The sequence below is a fragment of the Argiope bruennichi genome, chromosome 6, assembly GCF_947563725.1.
Source record: "Argiope bruennichi chromosome 6, qqArgBrue1.1, whole genome shotgun sequence".
Classification (NCBI taxonomy): domain Eukaryota; kingdom Metazoa; phylum Arthropoda; class Arachnida; order Araneae; family Araneidae; genus Argiope; species Argiope bruennichi.
Genome location: NC_079156.1, coordinates 114,548,719 through 114,570,645, shown reverse-complemented (window position 1 = coordinate 114,570,645; position 21,927 = coordinate 114,548,719). Strand labels below are relative to the sequence as shown.

Genomic DNA, 21,927 nt, shown 5'->3' with positions numbered 1-21,927 from the left:
ATAAACTTTGCGATTCAATCACTTAATATTTCTTTCTATTACCCACTAAGCCATTGTTGACCAAGTGTATTCACTCAAATAAACATAAACTTTGCTATTCAATCACTTAATGTTTCTTTCAATTACCCACTAAGCCATTGTTGACCAAGTGTGTTCACTCAAATAAACATAAACTTTGCTATTCAATCACTTAATGTTTCTTTCAATTACCCACTAAGCCATTGTTGACCATGTGTATTCACTCAAATAAACATAAACTTTGAGATTCAATCACTTAATGTTTCTTTAATCAAAAAAAAAAATATTGAATATTTACAATATGTTGTCCACCTTATTCATCTTATACTTTTTACTGGACTCTGAAGATAAATTCTCAAACAAGCATGATTTATGCCATCTTCCAGCTTGTTTCTGTTTCTACACTTCCCTCACTTTCATCTCAACGAACGCCAAGCCCACGTTTTCGAGCCAAACATGCCAATGGATGTTTTGAAAATCGTCTATCCCAGGTTCGTACTTTCCATTCAAATGAGCATCAGCCCAATCAGCGATCCACCAGGGTCCATTAATAGCAGCTACGGCAGCAGTATTTCCTTTATCTATGGTTGAAAACTCCTTTCCATTGTGACGCTTCATGCCATCGCCTGCAAGGAAAAAATGCATTTTGATTGAGCATGTAAAACTTCTTTTTTTGAAATTGCACATTAATAGAATTTAAATAAGTAAAAATAGAGTTTTCTGTATTATTCCTATCTTTGTTACAAAAATGATGACACTCATTTATATAAAATGCTAATGTTTTAAAAACTTAAGCTTAAACTAATAAACTTGCTAGATTTTTTTACGGTTCCCATTTCTGTAAAGCTTACTTGTGACGTTACTTCTAGGTGACTTTATTAGCTGCACTATTGTTCTTTACGTTCTACGCCGTTCCGCTCTATTTTCTTTTATTGTTGCATTCCAGCCACATGCAAATTAAATTATACTCATTATCAGGTCTTTAAACAACTCCTTCAAACAAAAGAGATTTTAAAAATTTGTTTTACAACATTATGAAAATATTTAAAATAAAATTCTTGAGCCAGACATCATTATATACATACATATATATATATATATATATATATATATATATATATATATATATATATATATATATATATATATATATATATTTAATTTTCTTTACATAAATTGGATTCATAGATTACATAGATTGGATTTATGATCAGTTTTAGTTTAGTTTAGTTATATTAACGTCCCGTTGTAAAGCAACACTAAGGTTATTTTGGGACGGACCTCGTCATTTTGAACCGCGGTCAGACGACGAGGACAACACCCGAGCTGGCATCCCCCTCTCCACGTCACACCACACCAGCGGGACGGCGTTTGGCATGACGGATTTAATGTGCAACAGATACCCTTGCACGACGGTTCTTCGGTGAAATCGGCTCTCGAATCTGAAACCTTACGGCTCACAAGCAGAGACCTTACCACCAGGCCACTGGGCCCAGGTTTATGATCAGAATCACCATCAACTTTCAATGACTGCAATACTGAACTGACTGAAAAACTTCTTAATATTGAATTCAGTTTACACTCTTAGGCTATAGGGAGAGTTATAATACTATAAATTGATGATAGAAGGTCAAGCTATCTTGGAATTCCTGTACTGCAATGAAAACAAGATTTTCCATTGGAAATAATCATATATTTTACTCCCTATCAGGACTTATCTTCACTAATTTCGATTCTGCTTCTGTCGGAACCATATGTTATTTTACTACGGATAAAAAAATAATTTTTGTTGATTATACTTTGCTGTATACCAATTTTCTATTCCTCTGATTAAAAAAAATGTCCACTTCCTTAAAGCTTTTCCAACAGTACAAACTTTAAATAGGACTATATTAGTGCCAGAATCCTCAAGTCAAGCATAGAGAAAGTCAAGTATTATTAAAAACTCAATGGCATCTTGTCAGTTTGAGGGGGGGGGGGCGGATCTCAAAATCAACTCTTTTTGTAGCTTTTTGTTCCTGAGAATGGATTTTACCTAAGACTGAATTAATGCACATATTTATTTATTCTTGTTTTTTTCCCCTATTTATTTATATTTTGTCTTTTCCTTAAAATTCCATCATCTTCTTTTTATTTCTTTTTTCAATTTTTTTTTCTATGTTTGAAGTTTAAATGCCTATCTCGTGGGAAGTTTTATTAATAAGGTATCTAACTATTATTTGTATCATTCAGACCTTCCCTTCTTTTTTCCATGCTCCTCCCTTCCTTTTTTGTTGTGGCTTTTTACTTTCTTTTATTGACTATAGCCTCTTTTTTCACCTAGCATATATGCATAAGAAATTTTTGAATGACTATTTTTTAACAATATTTTAATTATGAGCTATTTACCAGTATATAACCACTTATGGCATACACCTAATCATCTTCAAATTTATCAGATTTACAACCACTGGTTGTTGTTGTTGTTGCTTCTTATGGCACTTGCCATGGACAAGCCCACTGTTACGAAGACAGTGATTTTAAGCCGCTGAGGGAGCGTCTCTGGTTTTTTTAGTAGCGTCAACTAGGGCCAAAAGTAGGAATTAGCTACTCACGCATCACATTCGCTTGCATAACCCCTTTTTACAGGGGAGGGGGCACATTCACACATCTCACAGATAGAACAGATGAAGAACAACCATGCCCGAACCGGGACTCGTAACCAGGGCGCCCAGATCACGGGGAAGACGCGCAGCCCCTATGCCAGGACGCCGGCACAACCTCTGGTAGGAGGGAGGGATGTGCTACAATCCGCTATTAAGTTTTATCGAGGGATATTTCTAATAATTAGGGCTCTTAGTGTAAAAAGATTATTAGATTTAAATTTAGAGCTCCATTGGTATGCAATATATCATTTTATTCTTAGAAATCTCGATTAAAAGTCAAACAACTCACCAGCATCGCCTTCGTACTCGTCGACGTGCAATTTATAATTATTTTTTTCGTCATCAATTCGAAATTTTTTGTAAGTCGCATAGCGACGGTTTCCCTTAGCATCCATCATATCGATACGAAGTTCAACTGGACTTTGGTTGCTCAAAGCATAGATATTGTCATTTCCTGAAAGCAATGAAAGTATATATATATAGTAAAACATATATCTTTTAATTTCAGGAAGAAAATGTTTTTTCTTTATTAAGCATCTAATAAATTACATTGATAAATGATTATCTTATAAGTATCTTAAACAAAATTATGTATCCAATAAAATACTTCAATAAATGTTTTATCTGATAAAATCTTGAATAAAGTATGTACTAAAGAATAATTAACCTCAATAAATGTTAATCGGTTAAATATATTAATTAATAGTAAATACCTAATAATATTACCTAAATAAAATTCCCCCTCGATGTTTCCGAAACCGGTTTTGTATTCATTCCACTTCAGCTGAAAATTATGTTGGGGAGTAAAATTTCCTCTTCTTTGTATCACCTGAAAATTGAATGTTTGGATGCTGTAATTATTTCCACATTTAAAGGTTTGTAAGTTTACAAATTTCCATTTTTTTTAAAAGTTGAATTTTTTTACTGTTTTATGTTAAATGGTTCGCAAGTTTTCATTAATTACGTGCATATTTTCTCCGAACTCCAGAAAAAAATATTTATGATTCATTTATACGCCTTCTAGCGAGTTTGCGATGAGCGAGAATAGATCCTTGTGGTTCGCAGCCGAGTAAAATGGCCACGATACTAAAGTAATTGCTCGAGTAGCGTAACTGTTAACTGGCTTATAAGCTGTTCACCACAGACTCTCCCTCAAGTGAGTCGGAGGTGAGACGAACGATATGGCTGTTGAGTGGTGATGTATTAGCTGTTGATTCTAATGCGCCTGTACCCATTTGAGTAGTGCCAATGGCGAGCGTGTGTGGGTGAGTGGTTGCTGATGCTGTTGCTGCGACCTTTTTGCGTTGTTGCGTCAAGTGAATCTGACGACTTTCGGTTGCTGCGTCAAGTGAGTCTGACGACTTTGGGTTGTGGGTAGATGGCGCCACAACAGCTGTACGAAAGTTGAAGGATCATCGTCCGAGGTCACCAATGTAGCGAATTGTGTTGAGCGAGGATAGAAGCTGGAACCTTGTGGTTCGCAGTCCAGTAACATGACCACGATACAAAAGCAATTGCTCAGGTAACGTAGCTATTAATTGGCTTATAAGCTATTCACCACAGCCTCCAATAATCTCAATTATGGGAGGATAAGAAGATAATGGCTATATAAACACTCATCCAAATCTATCAATGATTGTCATTGTTTTTGTATATGATAATCTATACTTTGTGATAATTTAAAGTCAACCATTTCATCGTTTAGTGGCATAATTTTAAGGTTTATAAACAAAAATCTTGAATAATTTTACTGAAGGAATAAGAACTTTTAAAACATATTGAATATGATAAAATATATTACAATGATATTAAAAATAATTATATTATGACTTTTTAATGGAAGTAATCATTCACTCCGAAACTGTCTCACACTTGCAACTGCAAATCGAGTAGTACAGAAAAACACAATGGTTTGCAGCCAAATGCGGGAATGTTTTTAATTTCCCAATTACATGAAACATTATCAGTGTTCTTTACAAAATGGACAAATGCGTCAACCTATGGAGGTTACAGTAGCAAAGCACTGATAGTTATAAAAACATTAAATAGTCTTTTATCTTAAACTTGGGCTTATCATTAAATTATCGATAAAAAAATAAAAGATTACCTCTTTAAATGTTACGAAAACCGAAGAACAAACCCATATAAAAAAAAAAATCTCGTTTGCTTTTCTCATCAAACTTTCAAGTATTTATCCTACGATTTCCACGGATTGACAGCCAGCCCATTATCTGCTGTATCTTCCGATTTCTATGGATAAATAGTCATTCTGTTCTCTGCTGTATCTCATCAAACTTTCCAGTATTTACCCTACGTTTTCCACGGATTGACAGCCAGTTTATTATCTGCTGTATCTTCCGATTTCTATGGATAAATAGTCATTCTGATCTCTGCTGTATCTCATCAAACTTTCCAGTATTTACCCTACGTTTTCCACGGATTGACAGCCAGTCTATTATCTGCTGTATCTTCCGATTTCTGTGGATAAATAGTCATTCTGTTCTCTGCTGTATCTCATCAAACTTTCCAGTATTTACCCTACGTTTTCCACGGATTTACAGCCAGTCTATTATCTGCTATATCTTCTGATTTCTGTGGATAAATAGTCATTCTGTTTTCTGCTGTATCTCATCATTTCTATGGATTTACAGTCAATCTATTCTCTACTACATCTCCTGATTTCTATAGATTGACAGCCAGTCTATTCTCCGCTGTATCTCAAGATTTCCATGGATTGACAGGCAGTCTATTCTCTGTTGTATCTCATCATTTCAGTGAATTGACAACTAATCTATTATCAGATATATCTTGCGATTTCCGTCTACTATTGTGTTTATCTTTACTATTACAGCTAATTTTATGCTATTATAATCTAGTATACAAATAACAATTCATTTTGTTTAAAAAATATATGAAATTGTTTGAAAACATTCCATCCATATAGCAATTTAGAAAATAGATACTTCATTCTGTAAAAAAAGATTAGAAGCTTTAAATAGCTGTGACTACTATTTATATATCATGAAGAAAAGAAAAAGTATGACCTTCAAAAACAAATATCCCTAATTTTTTTTTCATAGGGTAAAAATATGAATACTTCTGTATTGGACACTATGAGTTGTTGGAATTCAGAGTTATAATTTCAAAACTATGAAACAGAATTACAAGAACAGAAAATAAATTTAATAAAAAATATTTATTATCACTGATCGAGTATATAAAATCTAATCCACGCATTTTTTTTTTTTTTTTGGTGATTGCAGTTTTAGACTGCTAAGTAAAATTTTATGAGTATCTAAACAGAAAACCTTCAAAACAAAAAAGTTGAGACGATTCATTTAAATTTTTCAGAAATAGGCAGCATATAATTTTACTGCCCCAATAAATTTTGAAGTGGGTTTAAAATAACTTTTCCCATAAGAAGTTAATTTAAATTATTTTTAGTAATTATTACAGCTATAATTAGTGAATGAAATAAAGCCATACATTAATACATATACTGTATAAAGATATAAGGAAATGGCTTCCTCTGAAAGAAAATGTAATAAAAAAATTACAGTAAATATAAGCTTTCGCAATAAAAACATATTACAATTGAGATACAAAAAAAAGGAATTATGCAAAAATTCATGAATTTTCGAGTGTTAAAAAACGCACATGAGCATTGAATGACATACTGTATGAAACTCGATAAAAATCATTAATCAGCTTGCGTTTAGCTGCAATATTTTCAATGCTCTGACTTTATCTGGAAATAGGATGATAAATCAAAGGCTTTTGGTACTCTTTTTGTGAAATTCATCTAATGTATCTTGTGTGTTCATCTAATGTAAATTCTTCATATTTATTCCGCTCATTCGTTCTAGAAATCTCCAAACATGAAAAGTATTTCACGATAACTCCATATATCTATCACAGTCAAAATAGCTGATTGTCGAAGGTGCATCTGGAAATAACGCACAAAGTATTGAGAAAAATATTTAAAAAATTCAGTAAAGGACAGAATAAAATAGAAATTAGAGTATTATTGATTTTCGATAAATTGCCTTCCATATTGAAGCATCTATCACAGCTTGGGATCAATTTAGAAATCCCAGTCTCGTAAAACGCTACCAAGCAGTATAAGGTTGTCGTCAAACTTCTGGCCTCCGAGTGACCTCTTTTTTGAGTCATTACAGATAAAAATTTAAGGATGGTCAATCTGGGTAAAATAATGGGAATTCCTCTACTTCACAAATGAATCCAAGCAGTTTCGCACTGACTTGAAAAGAAATTTGAAAGAGGGTTTGAGAATATTTTATGATGTCCCACGACGAAAGTTAGGAAAAGTTCCTTAAAGAAATGTCATTCCCTTTTAAAAAGCTTTTTCTTAACATAATCAGCTTCTGTCAATGCCCCCACTCCTCCAATTACATATACGTGACACATTCTTCAAGACTATAAAATTGAATGATAGTTCTATTAAACAGCCTGCAGTGTGAAGAGTATACTGACCGTCCAACCCCCGCCATCGGTGTCCATGTCACAATACGCATTGACTAGTTTCGAAGCTGTATACTTGCTCATTGGGAAAATGGCGTAGGTTCCGCTCTTGGTGTCTCCAGCTTCCATGACCTCAGTACAATCCCTCGGTCTCTTACTGCACTCCACCGGTTGACCTAGGCAAATGTTTGAAATTTTGTGTCACTGCGAACGGTTAGATTTGCATAACTTAAAATATTCTCTAAAACAGTGAGTCGTTAAAGGATTTGTGTTACTACAAGAAGGAGAAAAAAGAGTAATTTATCTATTTTCCATTTACGGAGTGAAAAAGTACAGAAATGAACGAGATATCTTTGTAATTGTCTCCAAAACAAAAAGTAAAAAATAATATTTGGGAAAATATTTGAATATTTTATTCAATGGTTAAAATTTTGACAAACTTTTTATTGTTGGTATCACTAAAGAAATAGTTTAAAACTAGGCTTTTTTACAGCGTCTTTTATTGGATAAAGAAAGACAATATCGGAAATCGGAAATAAAATTAAATAAATAAAACACAATTAAATCTACTGTTCACGCTTTTAATTTGAGAACTGAATTTTCTTTATCTGTGAAGCGAAATTGAAGATAGAAAGAAAAAAAATTTGAAAGATTCACAAAGCTAGAAATCATGAACTGTTTAAATAGTTTCCTTTTCAGAAAACTTTTGCTTTTGCAATTGGCTTTTCTTGTTTCCTACATTCTGATTTCTCTCGAACAGCTTTTATGTTATATTTTAAATCCTCCAGTGCATGAATTTCCTTTCTTATTTTATTTTGTTACGTTATTCTGAATTACATATATTTATATTACATTACGTCTTGTATTTTTTTTTTTGTTGGTTTTATATGAAGAGGTATGAGACGCGTGGGGATAGAACCTGGGACCTTTTAGCTAGCAGTCCGGTAACTAACCGATTTTGCCAAAACAGCTGTTCGGGCAGAAGCGCTGTTACTGGCTTATATGCAATTCACCACAGTACTCTCCCTCCAGTGAGTCGAAGGGGCGACGAACGATACGGATGTTGAGTGGTGATGTATTGAGTTATTATTATTAGTAGTAGTAGCTGTTGTCTTAATGGGCCGATACCCAATTTTGAATAGCGGCACGTGTTATGGCGAGCGTGTGTGGGTGCTAATGCGCCAAGTGTGTCTGGCGACTTTTGGGTAGCTGCGTCACGTGAGTCTGACGACTTTGCTGCGCCAAGTGAGCGACTTTAGTTGCGGGTAGATGGCGCCACAACAGCTGTACGAAGGTTGAAGGTTCAGCGTCCGAGGTCACCAATGAAGAGGTGAGGGACGCGTGGGGATAGAACCTGGGACCTTTTAGCTAGCAGTCCAGTAACTAACCGATTTTGCCAAAACAGCTGTTCGGGCAGAAGCGCTGTTACTGGCTTATATGCAATTCACCCCATATATATTTAGATCATTTAAAATTTCATCGAGTTATTTTTTAATACATACATGATGGGAAATTATCTCTGATTTCCCTCAGCAACTTCCTTGTAAATTCCATGTAGATGGAAGATTTTTCTTTCCTGTTGCACTCTGATTGCTTTGATGCGTCATTAGCTGTGAGGTGAATAAAACAAAAATAAAAACTATAGAAAGAAATAAAATGTTTGATGTTCATACCAAAATTTAAAAAAAAAAGAATGATATACAATTGAGTAAAACCTTCTGATGGAAACGTTTCCATGTAGCAATTTCGCTGCCTCGATACTTTTGTAACACAGAACATTTTATCATTTTATTATTAATAATTACTAATAATTCTCTCCGATTAATCTTTATTTCTCAATCTTTGCTATTAAGCTATAAAAGAGTAATCACGAAATAATTTTTTCGTTTTGGTGTATTTGCATTTTTTTGCCGTGTTTCTAAGTGATAAAGAGAAGAGTAAGTGATGAGTACAACTTGGAATCATGTGTACTACTTGGCGATAACGGAATGTTTCAAATTTAGATTTAGGTTACTATTACTGATCAAACAAAACACAAGAATTAATTTTCGATATAATTTTAAATTTCAGATTATAGTAAAAAAATAACACTTTCAGAAAATTTATACACAAAAAGTGCTTTAAAAAATAAAATTTATTCCTGTAGCAGTTGCATTACTCTTATCTTCTCTTTTGGATACTAGATGGCGATGCCTGATTAGGTCATCCCATAGTGCATTACGATTGTAATGAGAATGAGATGTGATGCTGAACTGTGAAGCCGCGCGCGTGAATGTCTTGTCTTTGTGTTTGTTTAGTGTGTGAATGTGTATTAAAATAAATGTTCCTATAAACATTCGTCCTGTTGCTTCCTGCATGGATCATAATAATCTACATACCACCACATTGGCGCCCCACGTTGGGATAATTTTTGAAATGTTCAAAAATTATCCCAAAGCTTACAAAACGATGTAACAACAAGTGTCAAATTAATTGAGGGATTAATTTCTTAGGAGTTATTCGAAGGATAGAGGGCCTTAAAGTATTTAAAGGTTTATTGGATTGTGATGGTCTGGTGGTAAGGACTCAGTTTTAGAGCCAGAGAATTCAAGATTCTATAAACAAACTATGCAAGAGAGTCGAATATGTATAAAGTCCACCATGACAAACGGTTGCCAGTAGATGTTAATGCAACTGCTGATGTGTTCCTTGTCACCTGAGAAGGATTCAAAATTATAGGGTCTGTGCCAAAAGAGCCCTATTGTTTCTTCAAAATGAAACGACAATAAACCTTAACTAAGCTTAGGACTATGATGATGAAATCTTTATTAACTATGATTAAAATCCATATGTCATCAGACAAAATTGATAAATATTTTGCCGTTATTCAAATAAGTCAGCCGTTGATATTATTTAGTTCAAAACATAAATTAATCAGTTTGATGAACCTAAAATTTCCAATCGGATATAATCAACGCGATGACTGGACACAACCATTCCACTGCTTAAAACATGACTAGAAGTAATAATGGAAGACTGGTTTAGTTCTTCGGTATTCTTATGCGGGTTTATCGAACTGATTCGCAACAATAAGCAGAATTTTGTCTCGAATGGCTTTTTTTCTCTCGACATTGTAGAATATGATGAATGGCAACATTCGAGTGGTATTGTAATAATATAGCAAATATTACTCCTTGGTGTATGACACCTCCAGTTATGTTACAAGACATTTTCCCCCAATGAGATGAAGAATGGATATCAAAAATAATTTCACGAAGTGTATCTGGCATTTATGCTATTTCATTGTGCTGCCATAAATTATTGTAGTGGATTTTTCATTAACTTATCCAATTAGTGGAATAATTATTTGTTAGGATTACTTTAACCACGAAAAAGTTAAAAATATTAATTTAAAATAATATATACAATACACAGAAGGAGGCTATGTTCAATAGCAATAGCATTCATTGGCAATCTGCCCTTTTTTTAACCCTTAACTGGGGACGTGCGGTCTCTGAGACCGCTAGCGATGGATTTTCTATCACCCCTATTCTATTTTTAGCTCAATTGAATGGATTGACCCAGTATCTTCCTGTTTTGTGACCTTCAATACAAGTGCACTTTTTCAACCGATTTCAGCAGATGCTTTTTTAAATAATTCAGTTATTTCTTCGAGCACGGTCTCTAAGACCGCATCTCCCTGTTAGTGTCAAAGTGATAAACAAGGCTTAGCAGATGGCGCTAAAACTTGGGGTCCGAAATATCATTCAGTTTACTGATCCTATTATGAAGCAGTGCTCCAGACACTTTTAAATGAAGCAGAAAGTGATTTTAGTGATAAGGATAATTGTACAGAAGAGTTTTTCGATGGAAGTTCGCATTGAACTGATTTTGATATGTATGTTCAAACATAATCCATTTTTCTAGTAATAATGTATTTTGAAAAAATTATAAAATCTATTAATATACCAAGAGATATATATACAGAATTTATAGGTTGATTTTTATACTAGTTCTTAACCTGTATGTTTAAAATGCCGTAGAAAACCGTGCTATGAAAGTCACACAAACCGATAAAAAAAGGGACAATTTTACCCATTGTCATTTTTTTTTATTTTTCATATAATTTTTGAATTTTTCATTATATTGTCTTCTATATACCTTCATATACTGTAAAAATAAATATGACTTAAAAAGTAAAAAGTAATGTGCATTTTCAAGAATATTATTTATTGTAGCATGTAAATTGAGAAGAAAATGTATGTTCCAACGCATTTACTTTTTTCAATGACAATATATACCGGGAAATTTCTAAAACATATCTATATATCAAAAAAATATCTTTAAAATACATCGGCAGTTTTTCATACTAATACATTCATTAGAAAATTTAATTTGAGTCTAAATGAAATGCGGTCTCGTAGACCGTACCTCCCCAGTAAAGTCCTAAAATTTCACCTCCCCAGTTAAGGGTTAAATTTTTCAACACCAGATGGCGCTGTTATAGCTCGCCGAGTGAGTCATGTGCAATTAATATGACTGAAACAATTACCAAGACCATCTTTGGTTCTAGTATACGATTTTTTTTTTTACTAAATGTGGGTTTATTAGTTGTCGTTATACTATATTAAAAAGGGTTCTTATCGTATAATCGCTTGATATTCAATTTTTAAGGAAACTTTTGATTGTACGAAAACCAAAATAATTTATTTGTAGAAACCTTTTGATGGATACTGGTATTTTTTTATGTTCAAAATTTTCAATACCCAATAGCCAAATACTTACTATACTTACACTTAGAGCAGAGAGATTTTGTGTTGGCGACTAAATCTTCGGCTATGTCCAGTAAAGCCAGGCATTTTTCTTTCTCTCTGCACACCGGTTGTCTAACTTCTACTTCCTGGCCATCAGAACATTTTAAAAGAATAAACACAACACTCAATCCGCAAATGATGGAATGTCGCCTGAAATTTAAAATAACTTGTATTATTGAAACAATAAACATTAACTGGATGGACTGCCGAGCATGGACTTGTGAAAGTTGAGGTTCGAACTCGCAACGTTAGGGTTCATAGCCGAGTAACAAAGCCACTAGACAAAAGTGTACACCCTCCTCCGGAAGTTGTTATCTGGCTTATGATGTTACCACCACAATAGTCCCCCACCAGTGAGTCGGTAGAGTTTATCGCGCCAGTTATGGCGAGCGACGAACGTTGTTATCGCGCCAAGTGTTATGGCGGGCGACGGCGAGCGTGTGTGAGTGGTTGCTGCCGGTAGATGGAGCCACGACAGCTGAATGAAGGATGCGGTTGTTCAGAACCAGGGTCACCAATGTGTAAGTTGAGGTTCGAACTCGCAACCTTAGGGTTCATAGACGAGTAACAAAGCCACTAGACAAAAGTGTACACCCTTCTCCGGAAGTTGTTATCTGGCTTATGATGTTACCACCACAGACTATTTTCTTCTCTTCACGTAAAGAAAAAGAAATGTCGATTTCAATTGTGGTACAGTGATGCTTGATCCAGTTTCCTAATGAAATAAAAATTACAGTGCAAAAGTATTTTTTTTTAATTGAATTTTTTCTCGGGCATATCAAGAAATTTTCTAATATTTAACATATATTTTTTTTATTTCTAATAATTTTTAATTCCCGTTTTGTAATCTCTATTGAAGGAGTTAACAAAGTAGGTTAAAATTAATATCCTGTTAGCATAGCATATTATCCAGTATTACATTATATTATATTATAATATTCAATCTTTTACAATATTATGCAATATATACTGTATAATATCATACAATGTTACATAATATATGAGTGCTATTAACACTTCAAGAAGCCATTTTTTTTCTAGTAATGGTTTATTAAAATATTTTCAGAATTGAGATATACATAAGAAAAATAAATCATTTAATTTATTAAATAAATATAATTTGAATCTTTAAAAAATTTTGTTAATTAATAATTGTATGACAAATCAAAATGCATAATTTTGTGTGAGAAAAGAAACAGGAACATTTAGGTTTCTGCTTTACTGGTAAATTTAGGAGAATGTATTCCAACCGACAGACCTTTATGCAAAGATTATTGAATTTAGTGGGAATTATTCTGCCCATGGCCCTAGAAATATTTAAGGTAATAATTGAATAAAGCATCGAAAAATCTAGATAATTTTGCAAAATAAATGAAAAATTCTAAAAACGTAATTTTCTACGAATGTTCTTTATATTTACTCTTTAGACATTTATCTAATGATGTATTTTCAACATGCAACTATTTTATATAATATTTGATTACTGCTTAATATCATATAAAATTACACAATATATATGTAAACTACTATGATAATAATTGAACAAAGTGTAAATTTTAGAAAATTTAACAAAATAAATAAAAAATCTACAAAAATATTTTTTTTTAATTTCATTAATGTTTCTTGTATGTAAGATTTCAAATATTTGTCTAATTGTGCATCTTTTAGAACAAAAAATAATGTTTTTAAGAGAACTTCTATTAAAGAGATAATATATAAATGTTTAGTCGATTCCATTAATTAATTCCTTTTATCTTAGTACATAAATTATAGCAATTATAATAAAAATTATATAAGCGTTTCATTTTTAAAAAACGATTCTTCACGGAAATTATCCAGAAAAAAATTAACTGAAATAAGGTTTATTTTATATTCAAAAATTATATAGCATTGTTTGATCAAGCGAGTGTTGTATCCTTCTTATCAATCATACTAAGTAATTTTCTTAACGGCTTATAAAATATTGATAAATATTAAAAATAATACAATCTGGACGAATCCTTTTGGAAATGAAATAAAAAAATAAAGCTTCAAACGATTTTATGCCTTAAAATATTTGGAATAAAAAGAACTGAGTTAAAATATGGGAAAAGTAACAGAAGATGACAGTTTTTAAATTGAATATATAAATGAAGATTAATTTTTAAATTTCACCAATTTTGAATTTTTAAAATACAAAGGATAAATAAATTGATAAATTGATATTAATTCTAATTTTAAAAGTTAATATATTGAATTTATCACTCCAAAAAATTAGTAAATAGTTTTAATAAACAAAAAATAAGCAGTACTATTGAATATACCGATAGTATAATAAAACCCCAAATAAAGCAATTTTCATTTAACTTGTCAATTATATTATTGATTAAATGTTTGCACAGCATAAAATACCCTGAATAAACTTAAGTTATTTACAAATCATTCATTTAAGATTAATACAGATAAATTTATCTAACAAAACAATTCAAAAATAAAAACTTTTTTTGACAAATTTTATTTTTGATTTTAAATCAGTCTAAAAACTTTTAATTATATATATATATATATATATATATATATATATATATATATATATTAACAATATATGAACAGAAAATTCAAGAAATATATCAAAATTCTAATCCCGGACGAAATTAAATAGAAAGCACTAACTAAAATTAATTCCATCTTGACATTTTTAAAAACCCCTAATTGCTTCAAAATCAGCTTTTCATATAACTGAAATACATCTCAATTATCTTCAAAAATATTTAAAATTCTTAAGTGCTTTTGCTGTCACTTCATAAAAAAGATAAAAACTAACTTACATGTTCAAAGTAGAACGGGCAAGTGGACTTTATTGATAAACAAAGGAGCCTGAATCACAATCACAACCTTAGCTGTCAATAAACGAAATTGAATCACACTTCGGTAGTTGGATCACGTGAGCAAATTTCAGAAAATCCAGCAAACTATAAACATCTCTCTGCCTTCTATTTTTAGTAAACCTTTTTACAAGACTGCTAGAGAGACTTCTTGTAAATTGGAATAAGGCAAACGCAACGATTTTTCCTGGGAGAATTTTCAACAGGTGGAAAACAAAGTATTGCCGAAATGGAATCGACAATGCCTGGCTGTTATTCGCAGTAATTATTACTCTATTCTCAGCGGAACATGTCTTTAACTTCCGGCTGGAAAACCGGAAGATGAAATAGATAAGTTATAGATAATGGATAGAAAAAGGGGAATGATAGACAATTGCGGAACGATTGGTGACTCAAAAGTGAAATATCGTCATGTTCGAAACTACACATGTACATAAATCATACAAATGAGTCGGAAAAAAAAACTGTTAGTGTTACTATTATTTTTTTTAATTTTTCCTACTTTTAACGATTTTTAAGTTTTTCTTGTATTCCTGATTTTTTTATTTAAACCCTAGTACTTTTTTACAGATACTGCTTGGATAAAAACTAATAAAATCACTTTTTGGTACAAAAAAAAATTAGTGAAAATCTAACAGTAACAATATTGGCAAGGAGAACATATCAACGTGTATTTGCGGCTTGCGGGACTAACTAACCTTAATCTAGAGTTATCGATTTCGGCACAGATATATTTTAAAGATTGGTTTGGTTTAGTTTAGTTATATGAACGTCCCGTTTAAAGCAACACGGCTATTTCGGGATGGACCTTGTAATTTTGAACCGCCTTCAGATAACGAGGACGACACGTTAGCTGGCACCCCCTCTCCATACCAACGGGAGGACGTTTGACCCTGACGGATTTATCGTGCAACAGACCCCCTTACATGGCGGTTCTTCGGTGGAATGGGGTCTCGAACCGGAAATCCTACGGCTCACAAGCCAAGACCTTACCGCCAGGACACCACGGCCTATTTTGAAGATTGGAAGAGTGCATCTGAAAGCGATTGTTTTTTTAAATTTTAGGTAGAATTTTACTTAATTAAAAATGATGTGAAATTTTGGTGCTTTCCTTTAGTAACTTATGAAAATGCTGTTATATATATATACATATATATTGTTTGTTTGTTTCTTATGGCACTTGCCACTGACAAGCCCGCTTGCCAAGACAGCGATTTAAGCCTGAGGGAGACGTCTCTTATATTTTATAGCAGCGCCAACTAGGGCCAAGAGCACGACTTTGCTACTCACGCATCACTCATTCGCTTGCACAACCCCTTTTTACAGGAGGGCACATTCACACATCTCACAGATAGTACAACAGAAGAACAACCATGCCCAAACCGGGACTCGAACCCGGGACGCCCAGATCACGGGGAAGACGCGCTACTCCTAGGCCAGGACGCCGGCATACATATATATATATATATATATATATATATATATATATATATATATATATATATATATATATATATATATATATATATATATATATATATATATATATATATATATATATATATATATATATATATATATATATATATATATATATATATATATATATATATATATATAATGGTAAGGTACATGGGAAAAATCATAAAATGTAAATAAATCGGTATGCGAAAGTTTTAGACTGTTTCATGGAACTTTCATATAGCTGCATTTAATTCAACTCTTAGCTGATTTATATAGCTGCAATATATTATTAGAAATAATTTGGAGAGAGTTCACTTCATTACCAAACGATCAATTCAATCAGAGGAAAGATTAAAAAAAATCAAGAACTAGGTGTCAAACGAAAGGTTTAATTCAGAAATTAAATGGACTTATCTGTCACCACACGCTATGACTTATCTGGAAATTGATGATCATATCTTCCAAAACTGCTCCCCCTCAAAAATATTCTTTTTATAATCATAAAAATCTAAAAAAAGAATACGCTTTTAGTGACATCAAATTCGTTTCTATGCATTTTTTTTAATTTTTAATTAATTATCAGAATTTAATACTCAATTTGTATTTATGATTTTATTATTATAATGGTATTTAATATCCTCTATCAAAACCCTCAATCACCTGCTTTTGCCAATGTTAGGATTAAGATTTTTTTTAAAAATTGCTTTCTTTGGAGAATAATTCCAAAAATGGATTTTCACATCTACTTTTACTTGTTGCAGAATAATTCAATTAAATTCTTGTTTTTCAATCGTGTCAAATAATGAATTGAAATTTTTTAAAAATGTGTTCCATTCCTGAATTCCACACCTGAAAAGTCAATAATATTGGCGAACAAGCTGGCCGCCAAAGACGGCTGGTTTCAATTAAATTTCTTACGTATAACTCGATATTCCTGACTTTTGCTTCATCTTTAAAATCTTTAAAATATCTTTAATATCTTTATATATCTTTAAAAATCACTTTGCAATTGATTTTAAGCCATTTTACTTTTATAACCTTGCTTCTTTTCCATTTATTTGGTCAAGACAAATTATTATAAAAATAGTGAAATGTGTAAAAAATACATAATGTAAATTTTATTGGCTTGTTGTTGAATTGAATTATCCAAAACTGTCCTTGAAATTTGTACTTGAAAATGTTGAATAGTAAATAATAGAAAGGGGGTGTCAATTTTTAACACCAATTTTTCGTGTTTAAATATGAAGCTATTAACCTGTTAAGTTATTACCAATTGATTGAAGCTATTATTAGAGGAAAATATATAAAGTTGGCGATTTTATAAAAACCCATATGAGGTATAAACTGTAGTGACAACATAAATGCTACTGGAAAAGTAAAATGAAAAATTAGAAAAATATTTGAAATTCTACAGAAGCGTTACATTGAAAGAAATAACCGGTAAATTTTCGAATCAATATCCACCAAATTTTTTGAAAAAATTTCGTTAATTTTTTTTTTCTTTTTAAAAACTTCTATTCTAACAGAGAAATTCTACAATTTCAAACGGTATCATCACAGTCAAATTTTTTTTAAAAAATGAACATGAAGTTTGAAGAAGAGAATTGAGTCTTATTTTATCACGATTTATTTACGAAAAATATTTAAAATCTAGCCTCCTTTGGCGACCAGATAGTTTGCCAATCTAAATGCTCATTAAAATTTTAAATTGTTAAATATTTAATAGCTTCTTCATCAAATTGTTTTTAATTTTCTAATTTCGATGGTCATATGATTCACTCATACTGTTATAAAGACCTTAAGCAATAATGTACTAATTAAATCTCTAATTTTTTGTTAGCTCCCGTAAAATTTCAATTTCAAAGTGGATTAAATTGTAATTAATATAATAAACATTTTTTACTGAGACCAAGCATTTTTCTTTTAAATACGAGTATTGAAAGCAGATTCATTCAGCATTTCAGTCTTACATGCACTATACAATAATTTTCATAATTTATGCAATATCTCAAGAGTTATTTATCAAATATTTCTCAGGTTCATCATAAAATTCAGTTTTTAGCTTTATTTTTCAAAAAAGAGATAAATGACGCAAATAACAATATTTTGTTCTTGTCTATAAATGCACATAAAAAATTATGGTGTCTAAATTTTATACAATCTTTTGGTCCCAAGGAATCATATTCTGCGAAATATTCTTGACACTTCAATTTTGAAATAAATAAATGAACGTTTCTATCTTCTGCCATCAAATCTGCTCGATTCATGAAGTTTTGAATAGAATAGTTTGGAATAATCAACATTTTCATAATCTTAGGCCAATTAGTCTTGAAAAACTCTGGGCGCTGATTGAGGTACCATCTTCCAGGCAATCAATGAAGTGATCTAAAATCGCCCGTTTTTATTGAACAGTGATATTGATATCAATTTCGAGCGTAACTATCTACAGAAAGCGAATTAAGGCTTGAAAATTGAAACAAAATATTAACTTTAAACGTAACTGAAATCTATAAAGATTAAGGATCCTTCCTCAATAGATTTGAAGTTTATTAAATCCCCTTAATTTCGAGCGTAACTCTCTACAGAAAACGAATTAAGGCTTGAAAATTGAAACTAAATATTAATTTTAAACGTAACTGAAATCTAATAAAGTTTTAAGGCTTCTTCCTCGATAAGTTTGAAGTTTATCAAGTCCGTTAATTTCAAGGAATTTGGAGCGTAACTCTCTACAGAAAACGAATTCAGGCTTGAAAATTGAAACAAAATATTAACTTTAAACGCAACTGAAATCTAATGAAGTTTTAAGGCTCCTTCCTCAATAAGTATGAAGTTTATTAAGTCCGTTAATTTCGAGGAATATCGAGCGTAACTCTCTACAGAAATCGAATTCAGGCTTGAAAATTGAAACAAAATATTAACTTTAAACGTAACTGAAATCTAATAAAGTTTTAAGGCTCCTTCCGCAATAAGTTTGAAGTTTATTAAGTCCGTTAATTCCGAGGAATTTTGAGCATAACTCTCTACAGAAAACGAATTCAGGCTTGAAAATTGAAACAAAGTATTAACTTTAAACGTAACTGAAATCTAATAAAGTTTTAAGGCTCCTTCCACAATAAGTTTGAAGTTTATTAAGTCCGTTAATTTCGAGGAATTTAGAGCGTAACTCTCTACAGAAAACGAATTCAGGCTTGAAAATGGAAACAAAGTATTAACTTTAAACGTAACTGAAATCTAATAAAGTTTTAAGGCTCCTTCCGCAATAAGTTTGAAGTTTATTAAGTCCGTTAATTCCGAGGAATTTTGAGCATAACTCTCTACAGAAAACGAATTCAGGCTTGAAAATTGAAACAAAGTATTAACTTTAAACGTAACTGAAATCTAATAAAGTTTTAAGGCTCCTTCCGCAATAAGTTTGAAGTTTATTAAGTCCGTTAATTTCGAGGAATTTAGAGCGTAACTCTCTACAGAAATCGAATTCAAGCTTGAAAATTGAAACAAAATTTTAACTTTAAACGTAACTGAAATCTAATAAGGTTTTAAGACTCCTTCGTCTATAAGTTTGAAGTTTATTATGATTTTATTAATTTTTTTGCACCATTTTAAAATTTGGAAAATTAACTTTTCTATAATAGTAGTTTCATTTCCGTACAACAAATTGTTTGATTTTAATAAATTTTGAAATAGATTTTATATAATGCATTTCTTAAATTAAGTTGCTGCGTTTATAGAAGCAGAGTAACGACGATATTAACTTCATTTCTTGTGTGCGCACATATCGTTATCATTAAGAAGACTAAATTTCTAAAAATACAATTTTTGTGTACGCCTTTTCATTGCTAAAATGAAGAGTAATATTCTTCAAATTCAAGTTTGGAGTTCATGTTATTGTTGCAATAAGTAAGGATAAATTTATAAAAATAATATGAAATCGGACAATTAAACTTAAAATAATATTATGTTATGGCTTTCTGCTTCATATTCGAATATCGTTTATTTTTTAAATCATGTCAGGAACCTTGGATTCTAAATTCTAGAAACTCTCAACAAGATATTGAACTTCAAAGAATGTTATTGTTTCAAAAATGAAGACAAAATTTCTAAAAACAATCGAGATAGATCGGTTATAGAAAGAAAATAATCGTGTTAAGTTAATGACTAATTATAATTTATCAATGTACTGCTGCACTCTGCCAATAACCGGAAAACTGTTTCTCTAATCTAATGTAAAATATGTAGATTCAAAAGGCGTATAGCAAAGTGAACATTATATGGGCTTCTAAAATGGTTCCAATTACACGGAATCAAAGTTTGAAGTTAAAATAAAAATTTGAAGTATGCTGAAGAACCATCAGAATATATGAACCAGGTAAATATGAAAAGAATTATAGGAAATAGCGTTCATTCTGTGTGGTTTCATGCCTGAATTAAGGGAAAACTGCCGGCGTCCTGGCCTGGGGGTCGCGCTTCTTTCCCATGGTCCAGGCGTTCCGGGTTCGGACATGGTTATTCTCTTCCTTGTGTTCTCTCTGTGAGGTGCGTGAATGAGCCCCCCCCCTTCAAAAAGGGGTTGTGAGCGAGTGTGTGTGTGCTATTTTCATTTGAGCTAGAAGTCAGACTTCTGCCCTTGGGTGCTCAGGGGTCTTTACCCTCAGAAGCTACTGCGCAAAAATTTGGCTTCAAATAGTCACGCGACAAAGAAAAAAGGGGAAAACTCATGATTTGGAATTTTTTATATAAATCAGATATTGACCAAATTTGGATATTTCTGGAAACACATATTGTGTGTGAATTTAGATTTGATACGGGGACTGTCTCAAGTTAGGTTTGTGGATGCCCCAAATATGAAGAAATTAAAAAAAAAATTATTTCCAAAGGATTTTTATGTTTTTGGTATTCTAGTCCTTCTCAAATACGGAATATCAGAATTTGGATTCAAATGTACAGTTCTAATTTTATTTGAAAATTGTCTTAGGATAAACTAAATTCGTCTTTGTTTTAAATTTATACTCACTTTCTGGTAAATCAGAGATGAATAAAGGTGTTAATTGTTGGAGCTACAGTTGGTGGATTCCGTGCATATTTTTCATATGGAATTTTGATAAACAAATAGAAAATTGTCATATTTTAAGGTCATGAGCTATGGTACTGTAATCGTCAAAAATTCGAACTCGAGATTTTGACGAATCTCCGAGTCCTCCCTGAATTCTAAAAACGCATTTCTGTAAAATGTCTGTCTGTGACAAAAATAATTCAAAGATGCTTTCAGCTAGAAGCATGAAATTTGATACAGAAAATTTACAACAAATTTGCAGATTTCTATCACATTTTGAGTAAAATAAGTTCAGTGGAAGTCCGTGTGTCCAGGTGTTTGAATATTATTTAACAAGATAACTACAAAAGAAAGAGAACTAGATAGATAAAATCATTATACGGATTTAGCATCTCTAGTGTCCTGTCTATCACTTGCCGAAGTTTGAAACAAAACCAACAAAGAATGATAATGAATATGATTTAACAAGATAACTCCAAAAGAAAGAGAACTAGATAGATAAAACCATTATACGGATTTAGCATCTCTAGTGTCCTGTCTATCACTTGCCGAAGTTTGAAACAAAACAAACAAAGAATGATAATGGATATGATTTAACAAGATAACTCCAA

At 31.7% G+C, this 21,927-nt stretch overlaps 1 protein-coding gene across 2 annotated transcripts; it reads right to left on the bottom strand.

Moving 5' to 3' along the window:
• Positions 1–265: 265 nt before the first annotated feature.
• On the bottom strand, positions 266–15,050 carry LOC129971073 (techylectin-like protein). 2 transcript variants are annotated; one of them, XM_056084545.1, is made up of 7 exons: positions 14,746–15,050; positions 11,910–12,088; positions 8,648–8,755; positions 7,158–7,321; positions 3,390–3,492; positions 2,953–3,117; positions 266–644 (listed from the first exon to the last, which is right to left on the bottom strand). In XM_056084545.1, coding segments are annotated over exons 1-7 (948 nt in total). In that variant the 5' UTR covers positions 14,748–15,050; the 3' UTR covers positions 266–417. The 2 variants fall into 2 exon arrangements, with proteins under 2 accessions (XP_055940520.1, XP_055940521.1); XM_056084546.1 differs by having other exon boundaries at positions 11,919–12,088.
• Positions 15,051–21,927: the final 6,877 nt, after the last annotated feature.

What these genes read in the sequence shown, in the direction of transcription:
- LOC129971073 (XM_056084545.1), bottom strand. An exon ending in CTGCTCTAAGTGTAAGTATA is followed by an intron (nt 8,756 to 11,909) that starts GTAAGTATTTGG and finishes TTCACCTCACAG; the next exon opens with CTAATGACGCATCAAAGCAA. An exon ending in CGAGGGGGAATTTTATTTAG is followed by an intron (nt 3,118 to 3,389) that starts GTAATATTATTA and finishes CATTGCTTTCAG; the next exon opens with GAAATGACAATATCTATGCT.